The 17,265-nt window shown below is 35.7% G+C and overlaps 1 protein-coding gene across 2 annotated transcripts in view; it reads right to left on the reverse strand.

The window, feature by feature from the left end:
* Window positions 1-17,265, reverse strand: part of LOC149782430 (neural cell adhesion molecule 2-like) — a 189,514-nt gene that overhangs the window by 104,263 nt on the left and 67,986 nt on the right. For both annotated transcript variants that reach the window (XM_089933829.1, XM_089933828.1), the window contains exon 5: window positions 13,553-13,825. In XM_089933829.1, coding sequence (XP_089789955.1) covers window positions 13,553-13,825 — 273 coding nt within the window. The remainder of the gene's footprint in view (window positions 1-13,552; window positions 13,826-17,265) is intronic.

A 17,265-nucleotide genomic window follows, 5' to 3' on the forward strand; every position in this document is an offset into this window, starting at 1 on the left:
ATTGTGTAATAGTTCCTTTTTTATTCTCCACGAACCCCATCGTTCATCATTACTTGTAAATTTCATAACAGGTTCTAAATATTTACTTGAAATATAAAACGAATCTGTTGCGACTCTGACTGCGGTCTCAGGAAATCTATTAATCATCGATAATAAATTTATAGAAACATAAGCCAACATGGAAGATCTCAGATGAGTATATTGCGGGGATACGTCATTTATGTAACTAACGATCGTACCTAATTTTGTTCCGTCGGATAAATAAACACTTTCTCGATTTACAAACGTATTTTTCGCCGTTGTATCAGCGATTACAAAATCGTACTCGGCATCATCTAAAATTAATCGTGCGTGATGTCTTTTATAATCATATGCACCACCTTGAGTAAATTTACCTATAATTTTTCTACCGAGATCTTTTGCGGTTTTGAGTTTATTAGGAATATCATCTTCGGAAATATCAGGATATTTTTCCTTAAACTCGCTAATAACTTCAGAATCTGACATGGGCAACCAAACTTTGGTCTGTGCATGATATGATATAATTGCCTCACTGACCACCAACGATGTCAGTATCGCACAATCTAGCATATATCGCAACAAAACTACAGGTGCCCAACGTTTTTCACAAAAATGTCTACCAAACCAAACATAACAAATCTTGTGAAGATTTTCGTTAAACTCGAACGATGCAATACAGGCGAATCCAGTCAGATCAAAATCAGGTAATGGTCCATTAATTGCCACTCGCGTCATCTCGTTTGTAGGGTGACCAAATCTTTCAAAGTACGTAGAACAATCTCCGTATCCCAGAAAACTTCCTGGATAACATGCAACCATATCAACCGAAATAACATCATTGTAATTGTATTTGGTATTCCATAATCCGCCATGTCCATATTCGACGCAACTTGCGCGTACGTCCTCGAGTAAATCAAATCGTGTTGGTTTCCATGAATTTCGTTCTCTGGCGAAATGAGCTGCAACAGATGGAACGGTAAAACAATTAGTTAGTAATTTGTCAGTATTTTCCGCGTGCTTGCACTGTAAAAACGTCGCAAGATTTTTCATCTCGTCATGGAGGGATTCTGTGCGATATATTTCACCGTTCGGTTTGACAAACTGATCAAATTCACCCTCCTCATTACTTTTAAATAACCATACCGATACAGGATCGGTTTTACTTATTTCGTTGATAAAATCAAACATACTATCTGCCCCAGAATTATCTGGGGAGTAAAATCTAACAGTTCGATCACGTGGAAATATTGTTACTGCGTTAGTCCATGCGTGCGCGTTATGATCGATAATATTTATTGGAGCTCCCTTCGATTTATATTTCGAATGGTACAGTACTTCTCCCGTTATTGTCGCCACAGTTATTGGAAATTTTAATATTTTTCCTAACTCAGCAACATCTTTTATTGTAGCACCGGTATCCTTAACTGAATCAGCCCACGAGTTTATTTTTTCACGCCTTAAATCAGTTAATCCATTTCCACGCATCGCGTTTGTAAAGTGTTCTATTACTCGTTCGGCTACACAATTTAACCTTGAAAATTTCATCGGCGCTAGTTTATCAACGTTAGGTTTTTTATTTATCTCATAGATTCCATAAATAACCGCTGTTACAGGATATGCTCGCTCATAATACGGTTTGTCAATACCTGTCAGTAGACCCGGTCTGGAATTTTTACTTAATATGATAGTTTTATTATTACCAAGGACAGGATCATATTTGTCACGGATAATCCAACTATCTGTTTCTGTTAATACAATAAATTTTACTCTGAAGAAATATTTTTGATTGCCCTCGTATTCAGCGATGTAGTTAATGATAGTTGCCACTCGTTTGTCGTTCATTGTAGCGTCCGTGACTTTGTCGACACTGACTTTGCCAGTGTTGCGTATAATCTTGAAATACAGAAACTGTTATTATTCAGAAACCGCTACAAATACAGAAACTGTTATTATTCAGAAACCGCTGTTATAAATACAGAAACTGTTAAATACAGAAACTGTATTTATTCAGAAACCGCTGTTTAGTGTAAATATTGGTTCCTTAGCTATATAGCTAGCTATATATTAACTTCCGAAACATATGTTCGTAACAATGTTTGATAGCTCGATCAGTATGGTATTGGACTGTGACGCTCGCGGTCCAGGATCAAACCCCCATGGCTGACAATTTGTCGGTGGTGTACGCATAATTGCGATTTTTATAATAGTGGGGGGAACCGCAAAAACCCCCCCGCTCAGCAAATTCCCAACCACAATATTGGCTTGTGGTTGATACCTATTTTTCGTATCACCCACTGGATTAATTATTATGGGTGAGTTTTTGCTGAGCGTACCTTAATTAAGTTATATGTTTGTGCTGTCCTTGAAACATCCCGACGAACTCGAAGGGGTTCTGGGATATTTTTTTTTATTTTAAAGATTTATATATTATATAATGAACCATGAAAATATCAATGATGTAATTGTCGCTATTAAAAAATTGAAAAAAGATGGAATTAATATATCTGATGAACTTAATCCTGAAAAAATAGTTTCTGAATTTGAGATTTTACAAGAACGTAAAACCATGGGGACACACACACTATCATCTGAATACAGGCTCATGAAACGGATTCAATCGGCAATGTTTCAGTCGCTAGCTACCGTAGAAGATGATCATGTGAAGGAGTTCGTTCCTCTTTCTACCGCCGTAGAAAGAATTAAATCGTTATTATCCCACGAGTATGAGGCAAAGAAAACGATTAGTACTCGCATAAGACTATTAAGAAAAATAATGTCAGAAGGTAACTTCGTTACTGGTGAAACGATCCAAAGTAACCTCGTTACTGGTGAAATGATCCAGAGTAGTAATTTTGAAGATGACTGAGATCTTTGATCAGAAATATTATTTCTGAATTTGATGGGTTAGTAATTTTTTTTTTTTACTGAAATTTAACAAATTTGTACAAATTTCTTAATTTTGACTATCATTTACCCCATCAAAAGCATAAAATTGTACAAATTTCTTAATTTGACTACCATTTACCCCATCAAAAACATAAAATTGTACAAATTTCTTAATTTGACTACCATTTACCCCATCAAAAACATAAAATTGTACAAATTTCTTAATTTTACAAATTATTTATTTCTGAATTAATTTATTTATTTACTGAATTAATTAATTTTTTTTTTACTAAAATCAAGAAAAATGCACGAATTACTTGATTCTGACGAGGTAGTTGGTAGTCAAAATCAAAGAAAAATGCACGAATTACTTGATTTCTGACGGGGTAGTTGGTAGTCAAAATCAGGAAAATTGAGCAATTTCGTTGTATTTTAGTAAAAAAAAAAATAAAAATCTCAGTAAAAATAATATTATTAATAAATAAAATTAATTTATAATAAATAAAATTTATTAGGAACAATTTGACAAGGTTAGAACTTTCTTGATTCTGACGGGGTAGTTGGTAGTCAAAATCAAGTAATTCGTGCATTTTTATGTTTCTGACGGGGTAGTTGGTAGTCAAAATCAAGTAATTCGTGCATTTTTATGTTTCTGACGGGGTAGTTGGTAGTCAAAATCAAGTAATTTGTACAATTTCAGTAAAAATCAGGAAAATTAATAAATCCTATTTTTTTTTGTGATAGAAATTTTAATTTTTACTTTCATCGACTAGCTTTTTTAGTTGCCTGGGCCGATTAATTTGTACCAAACACAAATTTGTGCCAGTAATAATAAAATATTTTTTTAAGTTGATCGAATTTGAGTCTGATCTCTGTTACAAATGTTCTTCTAACTGTTAAGAAATCCTCGCGTGTAAAAACCCTCCATTACATGAAGATCTATGACAAAAGTCCTTAGACAGAAATCCTTACGACGGAAGTCTTACGACGGAAGTCCTTAGACAGAAATCCTTAGGACAAAAGTCAAACGACTTTACATACAGATTTATTACAAGCTCTTCTTCACGTATGTCAATCAAGCGATTAAGGTGGTCTGTGAGTTTAAAATTGATTCGCGTTAACATATTATTGTGACACCGCAGATACACAGGATTAGTTGGTTCTTGCACGATTAAATTTCCAGGGGGAACTTGTGGTGTGAACGTGTACAGGATGTATCCTTGTTGAGCTTGATTTGATCTTCCGAGATCTATTTGATAGCTGCCATCGATTACGTCACAAACCAGATTGACCGCGGCGGTGTTATATTAACGATCCCCGGAGATACGTGTCTTCCGCCGCCATGTGGATCATTATCATATCTGAGAACGGTTGAAGGTGGTGGCAGTTTTCTCCATACATCGAGTATTTTAGGAACGTTTTCGTTGATAAGATCATTGAGAGATTTTTTTAAGTCAGTTGTGTCAAATTCTGGTAATGTAAATTTTAATGCTTCCTCGGAGGTTTTTTTGTAATGATTGGTAAATAAATCATCAAAAGAATCATCTAACCATGAACCTGTTTTTTTACCATTAAATTCAACTATTCTGACCGAATAACTAATAATTGTTGCATTAGCAACATGAAAATCTGATATAACCTTATTTAAATGTTGTATTGACTCAATGATTTGTTGTTTTACATCATCGCTGTAAAATTGTGTAATACTAGAAAATAAATTCTGTAAAATTTTAAATCGAGCCTGATATTCATCCTTAAATTTTTTACTTATTGATTCAATTACTTCTTTGGTAATTATTTTTCTACTAATTGAATAATTAAAAATAATTCTACCAACGTGCTCATGAGCGGGGTTTCCATCGAGATAATTTAATCCGCTTGCATAATTACTCACGTTCGTAAGAAATTCATCTAACTTCGGTTCTGGTGGTCCTTCATGCACCGGGGGAACATCCGGCCAACCTAGTACGGATCTGATTGAAGATTGATAAATATCAACGGCATAATCAGGCGAGTTTATTTCAACCGTCGAGGACAGGGTGGGTTCATGAACATTAATTGATATTTTTGATTCTTTTCCCGTTATTGATTTTATTCTACGCGCAAATTCCTCACTGATCTCTTCAATCTCGTAACTGCCGGTTGGTATTCCAACAACAACCCAGTCAGGTGTTCCATCGGGTTTGTTCTTGTTAGTAAATACGAGCGAATTATTTGCTGGTGTACCATTAAATGATTTTGATCTGATATTTGGCCAGCTGTAATATACTCGTAATTGTGCTAGTGCTATTTCTTTTACTGGAATTGCAGTAGGAAAATTAATACTAAATTCAGGATTAGTTGAACTTACCGAGATCATCGTTATCTTTGGCGGAGTTGTGTTGGTCACGATCTGCTGGAGTAATTCTGTCATTATTGATACTTGTATCTTTAATACCGATACCTTCGTCGTATATTTTGGTTATCATTGAAAATTCGAAATCAGATATAATTCCATCACTGAGACTCGCTGATAACAACGAGGATAATTTCGAGTATGCTACCGTCGCTGTATGTAATTTTATTTTGTAATCGGATAATTTTTCGTTCGTACAAGTACATATTTTTTTTGTGATGATACCAAGCACACCTGCAATAGTTGTTGCTGCTGAAATACAGATAGTTACAGCTACTGGTGCCATCGTTGTCAACGCTGATAATATTACACCGGTTCCAGCAACAACAGCGGATACTGAATAAACAATCACATCAACGATAACCAATCGTCGTCGATATTTTTTTACTTTTACTGTATATTGATCAACTTGATCTTTTAGCGCAGCCTGCCATTCACGCGCTTGATTGTATCTGTATTGTGCACTGTCCATATATATTTTTATACAGTAACCAATTGAGGTGTTTCAGCTACAAATTCCAAACACCACCAGAAGGATGTTGCGGTTAATGTCCTATCAGCTGCTTCCAGGATAAATATTTCTTTGAATCCGATATTTAATATAACAGATACAACCCCGGAAAGCCTGTCGGTGGAATGACGCCATGGAAACGTTGTAAATATTTCAAATTTTGCAGCACTAAACACAGACAGCCTGTACACGCCAGTGCTTGTTGCGGTATATTTGATAGTATTATTCTGTTTTGACCATGTTGCGAATCCCGATGATACCGTGTATACGATGTTTGTGATATGCCCGGGAGATATTTCAGCTGGAATTTTAATCAGATTGGTTTTATTGATAATCTCAGGAATTCCCGCTACGATGTCTAGCTGTGTTCATTTGATCGTGTCTAGGTTACTTTTGATATCAACGAGTTTCATGTCAATGACGGAAGGAGTTCCAAAGAACTTATTTATGGCATCATCGGTTTTTTGAAAATTTCTTCGAAGCCTTGTAAAACCGGTTACGTGAACGTCATACTCGGCCCGTAGCGTGGATAGTTTTCCATCCACGTCGTCGACGTATAGTTTGTTTGCGACGTCGTTGTCAGATTTTGGAGCTGTTACAGCTACTATTTTGTTCCCGTTCATGCTAAGTTCACCTGTCATCGTGTCACCGGTGTTTCTCACGCGATTAGCAACACTTTTTGCAATTTCATCTCTGATGGTTTTAAGTGACATACTTGAATCTCTGATTCTACCACCGTCAGTAAACACGGGAATATTATCCGTAACTGCACCGAGTACTCGCCGGACTATATCATTCCATTTGATATTGCTGGTTTTTAGTTTACCATATCGATCTTGAAAAATAACAACTTCATCTGGGTCAACTCCAGCCAGGTTCATAATATCAGCGAGGTCATCTTTAGTCGCATACTTTGACAGATCAACGTCGGATTTTATTTTCTTACTAGTAGAAGATCTTCCGTAAATGTCAACCATTATAATAAGATCCGTTGTTTAAAACGCCTTGCGCGCAACAAATCGGTTGCTTGTATACTCGTGCACGACTTTATGTGGCGGCCTGGATGATTTTGATATAGCGTCGAGTACATTAATTACTTCACGGCCGCATATTGGCGGATCTGTCATTGTTTGTGTGGGTAGCGTTGAATACCAAACTTTGGAACCTCTAGTTGTTGCTTGGAGTGGTGCGACATACTTGATAAATTCAACAGGTGGAGCTAACCCGTACGAATCAAAATAAACAATTCCACGCGGATCAACCGCGTATGATACCCAATGAGTACCGGGTCCGGAACGTTTGTCAAGATTAATAATACCTGTTTCTAGTTTGTTTGGTTGTTTCGGTAATTGATCTCGCATAAAAACACCTCTAAAGGCAGATATTTTTAATTTTTTAGCAGCATCAAGTAAATCAAAATTTGATGCTGGAACGTCTAACGAAATGATCCTGGAAGCCTTAGGCCTCTCCCCCAACGAGATCCCGGTAATCTTAGACCGCGTCCCTTTTTTTTGTATCCTCGCCCTGTTGCCTTCTTTAGTGCCATTCCAGCGGCTGTTCCAACAGCACCTAACGCGGCTGCTTTTGCTACGGCTGGAGCAGCCGCAGCTATTAATGCCGGAATGGCCGCAAGTAGTGGGAATATACCACCCGTTTTAACCATGTCTTTGATGGCGCTCGGGGAGAGATGGAATTGAACTCCAGTTTTTGATTCTAGGGCTTTATTGAAATGTTTAATCTGATTATTTGTCAACGATAATTTGTTTGGACCACCATTAATATGATCTCGTTTTAGTGATATTTTAGTTCCGCATTTGTTGGCGGTTTTTGATTGAAGCTTTTTTACCTGACCTGGGGTCAGAGTAACATTAACATGACTATACGACATTTTTATATAAAATATATTTTTCTAAATAACACGATTAAAGATTTTCCACCGGTGCATCAACGACCCTCATTCGACCACTGCCACCTTCAAGTAACATGGCTTTGTCGCTAAGTATGACCGCGATCGCTCTGTAAAAGGCACCAGCACCTGGCGGGGCAGTAACATGAGCTCGAAAGTGTATATCAACAACAGATTGTTTGGATAAATCAAGATGTTCTGGTGAAAAATAATAAATCGGATATAGACCTGTAAAATCTAGTTGTGATATTTGCAACCCGGTATCTATATTTTGATCACGTCCCATGAATGACATTAAACGATGATATGCGCGCGCTACATGATTTTGTGCATAATTTAGTTGTATATCCTCGGATGGTTCTTGATGTCCATTTATCCGTAAGGATACTTCACTAACTCCAAGGTTATCAAATATCATATGTGATTGTTCTTGATCATTTATCCGGTTAATATTTTGCAATGCAATAAAAATATGTCGTGGTGCAGAAACACCCTGTTGTGATGCTATATGCCATGTAAATAAACCATTAATATTGCTTTGAGCAGCATCTGTGGTTACTGTTAACCATGATAGCAATGATTTACCGCCTTGATCCATAAAAGATAGTAATTTTTGTTCCTCAGTAATAGATGGAGTCATTACTGGCATCCATAGTGAAAGTTTTGATATATTTACTTTACCCTCAGCAACACCAGCACCTCGCCAGATTGCATCATTATCATCACCTTTTCTTACGAGCACAATTGTGTGTTTAGCTCCAAAGATGACTTTTCTAACATTTCTGCAAAATCCAAAGATGTGAGATAATGGAATTGCACACGAAAAATTTCTATCATTTCCCAGCAACATATTTCTACGTGCTGCAAATCCCAGGTTGTAAGTCGCATTAACGCTTTTTATAATATCATAATCAGCACCTGGTCTGTCTGCGTGCTCAAAATCAGCCGTTTGTGGATCAACTGAAGTAGCTCGTGTTACCAGTACTTTGGTATACTGAACATGATCAGCGTTGTCAGTAATATCCTTGGCAAACATCATTGTTGGACCAGCCGATCTTGTAAAGTTGTCAGAATATCTCGCCAGACCAATTATTGTTGTAGCAACGTCGACATCATTCTGAACTGATTCAATATTTTTTCCATCAATCATGTATGTGGCGCCACTAAATAATGCCATGATCCCATTGTTGACAAAACCAACACGCAAATTAGCAGCATATGCCGTATTAGCTACAACATTCGTTACAAGTCTACCTTCTACTTCAATAAACGCTTCAGCGGGCAAGAAATATCTACTTGTATCATGAACCTGTAATTCGATTCTCCCCCGCTGATTTGGTAGTCTTGCGTCATAAGAATAAAATTGATAATCACGTACCGACTCGTACTTAAGGACAGGTGCCTCCATATCAAATGCTGGGTCTGATTCGCGCCTGAACATTTTTATTATAGTTACCATTTTTCCAAATGATGATCATCGTCGACGAAGACCACTTCCTGCTATTAAATTTGCTGTTATATTTTTTTCTGCTTCTTCAGATATCGCCGCTAGTTTTTGATTTGCAGCCTGATTTATTATTTTACTTACGTCTGCGGGCATCACCTCAGTACTTGCCAGTTTCACCGGTGGTTGTTGTTTTCGTCGCAATAATCGTGCTAGTCTTTCTTTGATCGCCGAGAACGCCTTACCAGCAACATTGACAATTGCACCAGGAGCTTTATCACGAACAATATCAATAGCCTTCATCGATAATTGTTTTGCAACAGGTGCTACTTTTGGAGCTATCCTCGTGAATAATCCCCGAATGCCATCACCAAGTCCATTTCCGTAAATAACACTATAGATTGGTAATCGTGAGTTTACCGCTCTAACCTGTGTGGGTTTACGATGATTATCATGCACAATCATCTTATTTTATTTACCATTTATCTAACAACTAGTCATCAACGAGCTCATCAATAAGTTCTCGGTAAACGCCAATATCCATGATACCACCTTGAAATAGTCGCCGACAAATATCAGCTGCTTCATTGGTTATTTCTGGTGAATTATTTCCAGCACGTTTTCCTCCTATGAGAACTTCTAACCGTGATACGTCATTGATGATATTATCAGGACATAAACCATGTCCTGTTTTAGGTTCATCTTGAGGTGTTTTAAATACTGGTGGTTGCATTACCGGAGTAAGTACTTCAGTGGTGGCTGGGGGTGAGTCACCTTCTCGAAATCCATGTGGTGAACCTGTCGGTGTAAATGTTACATCCGGTGCAGAAATTTTATGTAAAGGCGAAGAAATTTTCTTCGAGGGGAGTAATTTAATTAGTTCTTTAGTCCTTTTAATTTCCGACTTCAACCTTTGCTGTGGCGAAGAAGATTGCTGTTGTTCTATTTGTTGCAGAGGTGGAGGAAGCTGATACTGGGAGGACTCTCCTTGTTCTGGTTGTTCCCGTCTCTCTCTATAAAGTCTTTTTACTTCTTCTTTAAGTCTTTTAAATTCTTGACCTCTAGCTTGTTTTTTATTGTAATATACGCGATATATCCATTTAATGAAATTATCATCATTTGTTTTTTCATGACCGGGTTTTAAAATACTAGATTTATTAGATATATTATCTAATATCATCTCAGGTAAATTCTCTCTTTCAGTTTTTCTAATTTCCTCAACAACTCCTTCGTTAAATCTTGCAATTAATTTTAAGCTTTCTTCTACTGATTTGGGTCCAGATGCAAGTTTTTTTCTCACATCGGCGACTTCAGTACGAAGTTCTCCAATACCTTCAAGTATTTCCTCACCAACAGGTGGAGGCTGAGCTGCGGCTATGTCAGTTGGAAGGTCTCGTAAAATCTTCTTTGCCTGTTTAGTTCTTCTTGCTATTTTTTCAGCCTGCGCCGCAGTTTGTTTTGATACCGGAAGAAGATCTTCTTTGATGACAGTTGCAACTTGTTCAGTAGCCGCAGTGACGGGCTTAAACAGTTTTTTAGTGTCTTCTTCAAACTCAACTTTTGCTTCTTGCTGCGCTTGCAGATTTTTTCTAAATGAGTCTCTGACAGGAAGAAATTTTTTAATTGTTTCTAATCGTTCTCGTGCTGTTCTTGCAGTATGAGATTCTGGATGTACCATTTTATTATAACATAATAATTTAATTAATATCAGCAGAAGAGGAGCAGCAGAGAGGGTACCTACCAACGTTGGTCGTCAAAAAAATAAACAAGAAATAAATAAACACGTAGAGTACTTTATTTTTTCAGCTACTATTTCGAACTGAGGTTTTATTAGTACAATCGGTCATTGCAAAAATAAACATCTCAAGGAAAGTTCATTTGTAAAATCTTGACCTTTCTACGAGATGATTTATTTGTTTGTTTTATTTGTTTTGTCGGAATTCTATGGTCTGTTCACCCTCTCTGCTGCTGCGATAGTCCCAAGAAGAATTTCTTGCATTAAAGATACTACTTTTTTATTTCTGAATTACACAATTGTCTTTAATGTTCTTCAACATTAAGATTTTCAAATTCACTATTGTCAGATTCCCACCTATTTCATTTATGAATAATCTAGACATCATCTGAAGTACTTGGTGAATACTGTGTCAATGTGACCATAAACCAATATTGATGTTATTGTTTGCATGCATTTAGTATTTTGATGTTACATATTCGGTACAGTGATGTCCAATGTAAATATGCATGTTGTTTTGTTATACGTATGGTCTTCATACATATTAACTATTGTGAAACAATTAAATCAAATTGTGTTATGATACCAACACAGAAATTCAATTTCAGAATTCATGAATTGTATGATGGTTGAAGATTTAGTAGAATAGGTTCATGTCTTGATATTATCAATGTATGCACACTTACAATATAACAATACATATTTTGATACATGATCATATTAACAATCCCAGCAATCTGCTTTCTTCTAAACACATCTATGAACAGTATGGAATCACCAGCCTACCACACTGTTGTATGAAGGAACAATTCAAGAATGTCGCCTTAATTAGAGAAGGGATCGTAATCATAACGTGATCGGCCTTTCATTCTGGAAATGGTTAAAGATATTTCTCAGATTAAAAAAACACATTGTATACAGTTTCCATGCTGTGGTCAATATGTTATGTGTGTCCTAAGTTTGCATGGATTATACAGAATATTTGTGTAAATGTGTGCATCCTCACTTGCATTGCTAAATTTCATATTCCTTAGATTTGATTATACAGTTCCCTCCTTGACACATCACCATTTGCTATTATTTACTGCCAGAAACAGTATTTCTTTTTGCTCTAAGATAGCCAGAACTAATGTCCTCGGTACGCAGTTCCATACCCGAGTCCTCAATATCCACCAAATACAAGACTGTGTGTGTGTGTGTCCCAAATGAATGTGTTGAAACCAATAACATTCATTTATATCTACTTTGTTTCCTTTTCAGTTAGTCTTTGTGTGTAAAATGTGTATCATTTTAAGGGTGGCTGTCATCATTAGGCACAACAGTTTTTGTATTGCTGTTTCCATCAATACATTCATACAAGTATGCTTCCCAACAAAATGTAATTGTATACATCTTTTAATTAATGAAATCGATTATGCACGAAGTATAAATATAATCAACTGTTCTATTCAACACCATAACTCTAATTAACATAATAGATTCCAATATCTTCTAACATGACATAAAAAATTATTTGTTTATAAAACTGACATTGAAATAAACAAATAAGTGTTCTCTCCTCTTGTCTTAACTTTGTTACCGATTGACACATCAGAATCAGAAAAGGGTAATAAAATCACTATTGCATAATACAAAAAAAAAATAAAAAAATACAAACACTGATCTTGCTGAAATATATGGAATTTATGTGCAAAATTTATAGATTCTACATGCATCAACTAAGCAGAGTGTAATTTTATGCACTAAACAAAATATAACAGTCACTTTACTACATACATCCCTCCCTATTTATATGTTAAAACACGAATCACACATAAGAATACTTCAACAACATTATTTAACCGGTGGCAGTTCCCTTGGAATTTTCATCTGAAATATTCAGGATATATATATTGGTGGTGAAATTCAAGCAATTTGTGTATTATATTGTTCTAGAAAGATTCATCTAATTTGATTACATGATTTATACAGTCTGCAGGCTTTAGCACCACTGTAACAAAATATTGGAATGCACATCTATATTCAAACTCACAAATTTAGCGCCTGGTCAGGGATCATCCTGGGCTTTGCCAATGTTGTAAATTGCAATTTTTTTTTCTTACTGGCGACAAAATATATCATCTGGCGATTTTTTGGGTGACAACCTTTTTGGCTCTTTAATTTGTAAGTACAATCATGCATTTGGAGTGGAGACATTCAAAAGGACCATCCCAGGCTGGTACATGGTTTTTAGTAAGAACAATAACAGAAAAGATCACTGATTGCCACAGTGGCAGTGTGCAGGTTCACCTTGTCCAAAGTGGGCTGCTGGCTAATTTTAGAAACTGATAGAACTGCATGTGATGTTTCAAAAAGTACAAGGGCCATATGGAGTAAAAGGAAAGAAAATGATTCAAGCTGTTAAGCAATGTTTGTACCAAGATTTAAAAGACAACATTTGTAATGGTTTTGTAATGTACATGAAAACAATATCTAACTCGCATTTTACATTTAAGAACAAAAACTATATTACTGTATATAGATGTGAAATAAGTCTATTAGTACTTAATTATTTAACAAGTAATCATCCTTAACTAACATATTTTCCAAGCTTTTAAAATATTTTTCAAATAAACTTTCTGAGAACACCATGGATTAAATACCATTCCACTTACAGAGAACATCAATCAGAAGCTGCCTGAAATCTGACCCTGTCTGTGGACTACCAGTAGTGGGTACCATGGTGTTTCTGGCTGTACATGTGTGGACAACTGCCTTGTCTCTGGATATAGCAGCATAGTAAAGCCTGGACCTGTTCACATTATCCTCACCAGCAGGGTTCCATGTCAGCTGGGGAGATGGGTTGCCATCTGCAGTACACCCTATCTCCAGTGATTTACCTTGAATCACTTTCACTGGTGATGTGAAAGGGTTCAGAGTTGGGGAATCTGGAATGGATGAAGGAGACACAAAAACATTAATGAACAATGGGCTTTGTGGTTTGGCAATCTGGAATGGATAAAGAAAGGAGATAGACAAACTTTAATAAATTTCAACCTGAAGGACTAGGGGTCTAGTTACACCTCCACACATGCATCCAATGATCTGTTTTTTGTTTTCATATTTGTTTTTAGATTTAACAATATTAAATTATCAGCAAATGTATGGATACATTGTACATTTTTTATTATATGCATCATTGTCACATACAAGCAATATTTTATGCTTATTTTAGTACAAAAAGTCTGACTGGCAACAATGACTAATGGGTGACTTCAACTACATGTATTGTTACCAAATGGGGGTGCTAAAAGATTTGTAACAGATTACTACATAAGTCAATCACTATTATTATTACAGGTGCAACAAAATAATGTTTAAAATATTGCTGACATTGGTAAATAATAATTCATTACAGCACTTCCCTTCATTCAGGCACAGTTATCAAAGCTGTTGTATTGATATAAATGAGATGAGGGTTCATATTTTGTTAATAAATGAAACAGAATATTGTATGTAAAAGAAAAGTATTTTGAAATTCGTTTGGGAGAAATCAATCTGATCCTTTGAGCTTTCAGACAGCGGGTAATATTTTCAATCTGCATCAATAATTTCCTCTGCCCAATTTATTACCAGCAAAGGTACCACATCATATATCATCGCCTTCCATTTTGGATTTTATCGGGATTTGAAATCAGTTTCATTAGGACATTTTATTACTAGGACTTCTATCTTTTAATATTCTTGGATTAATTTTGGATTTGATTTGTAAACGTGTAAGTTCTTTTTCTTACTTTTACCTTGCTTTTCTAGGGAAATAAATTATTTATAAAATTTTACAAAGCTTGTTGTCGCAAATTTTTCTTGTTACTGTTTAAAAGAGGCTAAACACATAACATACCAAATCATGGTCTTCAAACTTTGACTAAATCTTTCCCTTCATTTTCAGGGTTATAGGCAGAAGATTCCTGTTTGACAACGAGTGATTTTTGTTTGTCACCTTGATTAGAATATAGAGAATGATTAGTAAAAAGAGGACCACTGTGATTAATACTTATTAATCAATCAATACCAGAAGCAAAGTTGACCTCATAAAAACTGACTAATAAATGTGCCAGCTAAGGGAATCATTTCCTGAACAACATAATTTTTGACAGCCCTTTGTGCCATGCTCTGGTAAACTGGGATTTCACACTCAATACAATCAACTTTTTTATCTAAACAAAGCATGTTATTTACAAGTGGATTAATCACAGCCTTATCTCCATGTGCACATATAAACAGATAAGGACATCTTATTAGTCTTATTAGATGTATGATTTATAAATGTTGTGCCAAAGGACTTATTGAGAAACGAAACTTTGTGAGCCAAGGAATAATCATCGACTGTGTGAGCAGCATTTTCCAAAGTTTACACTTTTTGCACAACAAGTAAGGTATTGCCTAAACACCACATATCAAATAATTGTTATTTTTCCATTGCAAATCTGACGTGGGTTTATCTAGTATTAATTTTTTTAAAATTATTTTATAATAACAAATATTATAATTTACAAGGGTTACTCAAAAAACACACTTATCACGAGACTCGTGTAGAGACTTACACTATGTTCTATGACTAACAATTATATTGTGACTGTCCGATACTTGCCAGGTATAAAAGTAAAATTGCTGATTCTTTATTTCACTTTCATGGAGCAGATCTCATCAGCCTGTACTGGAAGCAAACAGGGACCTGGAAAAATGTCGATACAAGTCTCATAATAAGCAGGCTTTTTGAGTAGCCCCTGCTAATTTTACCAACTGTTGCCAGATTGTCACAGTTAAAGATAATTTTTCAGGAAGTACAATTATGACCTCCAAAGCATAGCGGCAACAAAAATTGGGTATAATTAAAATAACACAAATAGATGAATCTTTTTCATGAATGGAAATACCAACAGGCCATCTACCTGCAAACCATTTCCTTTGAAAGTCGGCAACAAAGCCATGAATGGAAGATGCATCAGTACAAATTTCAAATTAAGAAGCAAATGTAAGTTCATTCATAAAGAAGAAGGAAATGTCACATGATGATCTAGCTCTTTGTCTGACTTAGACAATAACAAAAGTCAGGAAAGAAAAGTTCTTCCATGCACAATAATCCAGGATGCAAAATTCAGATTGCCAAGTAAGTTCAAGAGTTCTCCCTTTTAGACTTTTCCTGTTGTTAAAGCTGTTGAATAAAAGCTATAATCCTGCCTATTGTTTCCTTTGACAAATGGGCTTCCATTCTATTAGTGTCCAACAAAAATGCCAGATATTCAAGGACATGAGAAGGCTCCACTATTTATGGAGAGAAAGTGAGATATCTAGATTAGCAACCATTATAGTGATAAGTGCCATGGTGTGGTCAGCATATCCATCAGAGGTATCTATTGCCAAATAATCATCTAACAGATTACAGAAATGACTGATACCATAGCTCTTCTTTGCAGTCCAGCAAATAATGTTAGCTAAATCATTGAATAATTTTGGACTCGATCTGCATCTAAAAACAAGACAAGTGAAACATCTAAAAACAAGACAAGTGAAAAAGAAATATTGTTTTGTGTTTTACACCCTGAAGGCACCACTAAGAGAGTTTCACTGGTATGAGTTTAAATGTATGTTTTATCAGCTTTACACATCCAAGAACCATGTCCAACACATTTGAATGATGTCATTATTCCTTACATATGTCAGAGAACATTTTCCCCTATCAATAAGATCAATGATGCTAATGATTTCTGAGTTGACATGTCAATGATAAGTCTCTTTGTCCCAGAGTATTTGCATTCAGCAACGCCAAGTGGATTGATTCTATAAATATCAAAAGCGGGAAAAGAAAATGGATCTAACAGATAACCTAAGTCTAACTCCTTTTCTTCTGTAACAATTCTGATACCATGCTTCGTTGTTGCAATCTGCCAGGAGATCATACGCCATTGTAACTCCAATTAAAATTTAAATAAGCCTTCTCAAATTATAAATAAACAACTAAACTTCAGGGATGGGACTGGGCTTTGCCAGTGTTGCAAATTGTGATTTATTTAGTTATTGGTGAAAATATGTACCATCTGGCAAATTTTTTTTTTGCAACAATATTTTTTTGCTATTTAAACCTGTATATACAGTCTTGGGTTTGTAGTGGAGAAATTCAAATGCACCATGAAAGGAAGTCATAAATTTGGATATAAAATGCACTGTGAGCTATCTATTGGTACATAAACAAATCATTTATTTATACTGACAAATGTGTCATAACTGCATGTTGTTTCATCGTAATCCAATTATGAAGACACCTGGCCTGGGTACTGTAGAAGCTCTGATACAATGAGATAGTCATGCCACCAGATTTGCTACAATC

This window comes from Sinohyriopsis cumingii, chromosome 15 (assembly GCF_028554795.1).
Source record: "Sinohyriopsis cumingii isolate HCF-2022 chromosome 15, ASM2855479v2, whole genome shotgun sequence".
NCBI lineage: Eukaryota > Metazoa > Mollusca > Bivalvia > Unionida > Unionidae > Sinohyriopsis > Sinohyriopsis cumingii.